The 6409-nt window shown below is 34.9% G+C and overlaps 1 protein-coding gene across 1 annotated transcript; it reads right to left on the reverse strand.

The window, feature by feature from the left end:
* Nucleotides 1-2412: 2412 nt before the first annotated feature.
* LOC133199219 (uncharacterized) lies at nucleotides 2413-5525 on the reverse strand. Its single transcript, XM_061335058.1, has 3 exons — nucleotides 5237-5525; nucleotides 4100-4244; nucleotides 2413-3540 (listed from the first exon to the last, which is right to left on the reverse strand). The coding sequence occupies exons 1-3, from the start codon at nucleotides 5523-5525 to the stop codon at nucleotides 3240-3242; spliced, it is 735 nt and encodes a 244-aa protein (XP_061191042.1). The 3' UTR covers nucleotides 2413-3239.
* Nucleotides 5526-6409: the final 884 nt, after the last annotated feature.

The following is a 6409-nucleotide window of genomic DNA, read 5'->3' on the forward strand; positions in this document are numbered from 1 at the left end:
AATTGAATACATACTTATGATTAGCAAGGGTGACTGTACCAAAATTGTGAAATTCATTGCCCCAGGGTAAGGGGTTCTGGTGCTAGGGCAGGGCTATATAGATCATATAGTGAAAGTGCATTATTTCTTTGAAAATCCTCTTCTCTGCCCCTGGGTATTATTTAAACAAATCAAATACATAGTTATGATACGCAAGGATGCCTCTTCCAAAATTATGAATTTCATGGCCCCAGGATCAAGGGTTCTGGGCTGGGATTCATAAAACTTCTAAGATTATTCTTAAGTGTAAGAAAATACTTAAGTTATAGATTTTTTACTTAAGTACTCTAAGCATTACTTAAATTTATTAGAAATACTTAAGCGTGATTCATAAACTAACTTAGTGCTTAAGTATTCACTTAAAGTTAAGGGAAGTAAAGAGGTGTCTTAAGTATATAAGTATTTCTTAAGTTCTTTCTTAATTCTAAACAAAATGGCGGCTCAAAGAAGAAATTTCAGGGAAAGAAGAGATTATTTCAATGAATATTCAGACATGGAGTTGGTTAAAAGGTTCAGACTTGATTCTGCTGGAATAAACTTTGTTGAAGGGTTAATAGGAAATGAAATTAGATCTGCATCCATTAGGAATCATGCACTCACATCTACAGAAAAGGTTTTATTAACCCTAAGATTCCTAGCAACTGGCAAGATGCAGCTTTGTAATGGGGATGATATGGGAGTTTCTCAATCTTCTGTATCGAGAGCCGTGTCTTGCACCATAAGAAGTTTGTCATCAGACCGAATGGTGCGTAGATTTATTAAATTTCCAACATCACCCGATGCAATTCGACGAAATCAGGAACATTTTTTTCAGATAGCAGGGTTCCCTGGGATTGTTGGTGCCATAGATGGCACCCATGTTCAAATAATTGCTCCAAGAAACAATGAGAATGAGTTTGTCAATAGACATCATTACCATAGTTTGAATGTGCAAGTTGTCTTTGATACCCAATACAAACTAATTGACATTGTTGCAAAATGGCCCGCATATTAAATGAAAGTGGGCTTCGAGTCCTGTTCGAAAATGGCCACATTCCTGTTCACACACATTTGTTGGGTGACAGTGGCTACCCATCTCGTAGATGGCTACTAACACCATTTAGGATTCCTCAGCCTGGGCCACAGACAAATTACAACAAGTATGTATAATACATTGAATATATGAAAAAGCCAAGATAGGGTTAACAAAAACAAATCTTTAGTTTCTCGGGCCCCACAGCATTGGCACTGATCATTGAAAGGGGAATAACTCAATATGCCATTTTTATTTTAAAAGAAAAAAGTTATTTCCCTTGTCACCTAAACATTCCCATTCTTGTTATACTTTTATTCGAGTTTTATGAGTAGGTGGAGTATAAAAATGTATAATATCATAACTTTTAACACAAAAAAAAAGGAGAAAGCTCTTGTTAAAAAAAAAATTTCTGTCTCCCACATTTAATTTGGAAATTTTTGGCCTGAGACACTAGTGGGTTTTTTTTTCACCAAAAGGCACAATAATATTTATGAATTTAATAGCATAGGGATGCTATGATTGAGCCATAGACTACATTTCTATACACAGCAATATAAAGTAAATGTATAAACGAAGCTATAATTTATGGTTCCAAATTACATGTGTGACCAAATAAAAATTTGCTGTAGCATTCAAAGAAAAAATTTGGTAGTCCACCATTCTGTGTCGGTTTCTTCGTTGTAATCATTTAACATGACTTAAAACAGAGATGAATCAGTACTTAAAACATCGGTAATAAAAAAATACACATAATACATGTACAGTATATATGGCAACATATATCAAATCTCCTTGTGAGTTAAATAGCTTTAATTATTTATAGTGCACATAAAAGGACTAGGAGCATAGGGGGATAGGCCAGTTAAAACGCCGCTTTCATGTTCTGCATGGAGAGATACGATTGTCGCCTCAGAAGGCATGTCAGGTTGTGATAGCATGCGCGGTCCTCCATAATATTTGTAAAGATCGACAAATTCCAATTCCTGCTGATGATGATGATGATGACAGCAATGATGAAGACGATAGTGATGATTATGCTCAGGATCACATGCAAGCAGGAAATGATGGTGCTGCTCGAGGCAAAAACATTAATGGCACATTGTACAGACAGCAGTTTGCTGAAACTCACTTTTGACATCACAAATGAACAAAGTAAACTGTCAACAATTAATATTTAATATTCATGAACACACTTAACATGTGAAGAGCCATTATCTTGACTTATTTCAGGTCAAATATAAAATTTTATATCTTAATAAATATCATTTAAAATCTGATAGGTACAACAATAATATGCACAGTATTTAACAAGAGGCCCATGTGGACTTTGGCTAGAGAAAAGCAGAAATTGATTATTGAATAGATCAAATATATAGTAGTCCAACCCTCACCCCCCCCCCCTTTTCAAAAAAGGGGGCTAGGGATGAGGCATGATTTGAACAAACTTGAATCTACACTATGAAATGAAACCTTCAATGAAGTCTTTTTTCTTCTTATTCTTTTATGGCCCAATGGTTCTTGAGAAGAAAATTTCAAAAAGATGCCTTTAATTTTTCACAAATTCTTAACTATCTCAACTTGAAAGAGGGTGTGCCACTTCACTTAAACAAACTTGAATCCCTTTCACCCATGGATGCTTTGTTGCAAGTTTGGTTGGAATTGGCCTTGTTGTTCTTGAGAAGGAGTCCAAAATGTGAAAAGTTTACAAATGACGGACAGATGCCGGACACTCTTCGATCAGAAACACTCTAGCCTTCAGCTCAAGTGAGATAAAAAGTATGTATAGATTTCTTTATATACTGGAATATAAGAAGGAATACCACACTTGGACTTGGCCCTTTATTTTAACAATTTAAGCTCCCTTTCAGGTAAGTATACTTTGTACCAAGTTTGGTTAAAATTGGCCCAGTGGTTCTTGAGAAGAAGTTGAAAATGTGAAAAGTTTACAGATGGACGGACGGACAGACGACGGACAACAGGTGATCAGAAAAGTTCACTTGAGCTTTCAGCTCAGGTGAGCTAAAATGGTTTGATTACATATAAGATATTTTTAAAATTTGAACCAATCCAGATTGAAATAAAACTGAATTAAAAAGAGAGATAGTGTCTTTAAAGATTCATTATATAACATTTTGGTTCGGTATTCCTCCTTTATTGTAAAAGGTCACTTCAAAATTTTCAATCCTCACTCTTCCAGTTTACGTTGGAGGGCCTTTACTTTCAAATTGAAATATTCTATCTCTAATTTTAGCTTCTTTACAGTCAACTCCTCAATCAAATCTTGCTTGCTTTGAGATGGCTTTCTTGACATTACTGGTGCTATTGTGCGGGGCATCAAAGGTGACTTTTGTGTCACCACAGGCAATGGCGAAGTTGATGTAGGAGTTGGTGATAACAAACCAGGGGATAGTGGCAGAATGCTAGTTGATGCTGATGCTACATGCTGATGATTGTTGGAACTTGCTTCTTGTAAAAACTGAATGGAACTGAAACAATTAAAAGACCATCAACTTTTATAATTATTCACATTGTTTATCTTTTTTTAAGGAAAGTCTTATGTTCATTGAAGATAATGTTTATGACTTCCAAAACATTTTATTCCTTATTCTCCTAAAATTTTTTTTACCTTATATTCAATTCACAATTTATTTCCTAGAAGAAAGTTATCTTTCTTTCTGCTTTCCCAAACAACCCTAATTTATAACGCTGACCCTAATGTTTTTTACTGCTTTTTTCAGTGAAGATCTGAATTTAAGAAAGGTTTTAAAGAACTATTTCTTTTGTCATCAGTGCTACTTAGAAGTTTTGTTTTTGTAAAGAAGTCCTGGAAATATTTCTTAATTGATTTCCTACTCTTCATTACCATATATTTGTTTTTAGCCTGAAAGCAGAATCAAACACTTTTCTTCTAGAATGTTAGAATGTCTTCTAGAATTTAAAATGTTTAATTTCTCATACCTGCATGCATACTGATCGAGCTGAGAAACTAAAATTGATTATACAATGTATAGTATATGGTAATGGAAGAACATTACTTTTATTTACCAAACATTTTCATCTGTAAAAAGATGTAGAACCTGTGAAGAGTCAATGCCTCCATCTATCCCACTTATTATAGAATTTGTTTCCCCAATTACCATTTGTACTGTCTCTGCTACAGCACTGAGAGGTTTTGAGGGAGGTCCTCCGCCTGTGGTAATACAGAAATTGATAAGCTAATCATGCAAATAACACATTGCCATGCATGTACATCTACAAAAAATATAAATTTATACCAATTGATCCAAATGCCAAGTAATAGTTATTGTATATTTATTATGGTGTATCCTGATTCATTTGGACGAAGGGCGGTGACGAGTGCGAAGCACGAGTCTCCGCCCCTTCGTCCAAATAAATCAGGATACACCATAATAAATATTCAATAACTTTCTTGTATCATGGCCAATCAAAACGTCAATAACTGTTCTGTCCCAAATTTTCAAGCATGATTTTTAATTACACCAATAAAAAAAATTTAGTTTTTGTCAGGTGACCGCATGGATATTCTCTCCTTCCCGCCAGTATTTTTTTTAATTTGCACATTTTATGTGCGTGTTCATGAGAAAGAACGTCGGATTGCAGCTCTCCAACTTAATATAAAAACGGATTGTTAATGAAATTCATAAGAAAACCTTCGGATTTCAAGGATGAAAAATTCAAAGTTGATGAAGGGAAATTCAGGTGTTAATTGAAAGTCAAGGAAAAAAAAGATACCCATTGATCATTTGACATATTCGAGAGCTGTGGCATGAGCAAAAACGCTGTAAAAACATTTTGTATTTTGGGATACATGTGCACTGTAATTTATTATGTGAAAGACCTTTATTTCATTTTCAGAAATTTTGTCTTTGTATATATCAAAGCCTATTTTATTCTGTATTTCTTCAAAATACATGTAGGCCTAATTTAAAATGTTGAAATCGCCTTGGTGTTCAATAATTTATTTACACGGCACAGTTTTGCTGGCTCCGTCCATAGGTGTATCTCCATTGTACACTTTACTTCAAAGGAAAAACACCACAGCCATGATACAAGGCACTTTACATACGTACATCTACACCACTATCTATTCATGTTATTGCGCTTCACATCTGCAAAGTTCGTCAATTAGGTCGAATCATATATAACTTGAATTAGTGTTACCTGTGGCAGTTACCTCCTTTCTGTAAGAGGAAATCTCAGATTTGGCTGTTGACAAGATATTCTGCCATTTTTTTTCCACTTCTTCGACGGTCCTCGGCGTACTTGACGACGCGTTGAGTTGCTCCATCACCCTCTCCCAAGTGTCTTTTTTCATTTTAGATGTAAGGTTAGGCCCTAATTTGGAACGCAGAATGTGCTTCTTTTCATTTACAAAGGTGGCTAGAATCAAACATTCATCCTGTGTCCAGTTCGCTTTCCTCTTTTTTTCTCGTTTTTCATCGGACGCCATCTCTCGTCTGTATCTAGATCTATTTATAAACTGTATTTGACAAAAAATACCTCCATCACATAAGAGCGCTCTTTTTTGTTCGGGAATTTCTATGCGTTGCTAGGGTGATTGAACTTAAGTGTTCTAATTTTCTTAGAATTCAAACTTAGCTAAGAATTGTACTTAGAACTTTTATGAATTGATACTTAAGATTTTTTCTTAGCTAAGATTTTTTTTAGTACTTAAGTGCAACTTTTAAGAATAATCTTAGAAGTTTTATGAATCCCAGCCCTGGTGAAAAGGTGGGGGGGGGGCTCTATTAATTATATATTGAGAAAGCAAAATTTCTTTGAAAATATTTTTCTTTATTCCTGGGTATTATTTAAACAAATTAAATACATAGTTATGATAGGCTGACTCTACCAAATTTGTGAAATTCATGGCCCCAGGGTCAAGGGTTCTGGTGAAAAGGAGGGGGGGGGGGCTCTATTGATTATATAGTGAAAAAGCAAAATTTCTTTGAAAATCTTCTTCTCTACTCCTGGTTATTATTTAAACAAATTGAATACATTATTATGGTAAGCAAGAATGCCTCATCCAAAATTGTTAAATTCATTGCCCCAGGGACAGGGGTTCTGGTGCTAGGGTGGGGCTATATAGATCCTATAGTGAAGGTGAATTATTTCTTTGAGAATCTTCTTCTCTGCCCCTGGGTATTATTTAAATAAACTAAGTACATTGTTATGATATGCAAGGATGCCTCTTCCAAAATTGTGAATTTCAGGCTCCCAGGATCAAGGGTTCTGGTGAAAAGGGGGGGGGGGCTCTATTGATTATATAGCGAAAAAGCAAAATTTCTTTGAAAATATTCTGGTTAAAAAGCAAAGAAGCTAAGTGTATAGTTA

This window comes from Saccostrea echinata, unplaced genomic scaffold (genome assembly GCF_033153115.1).
Source record: "Saccostrea echinata isolate AGI-Se365-2 ecotype Australia unplaced genomic scaffold, CSIRO_AGI_Sech_v1 ptg000033l, whole genome shotgun sequence".
Taxonomy (NCBI): domain Eukaryota; kingdom Metazoa; phylum Mollusca; class Bivalvia; order Ostreida; family Ostreidae; genus Saccostrea; species Saccostrea echinata.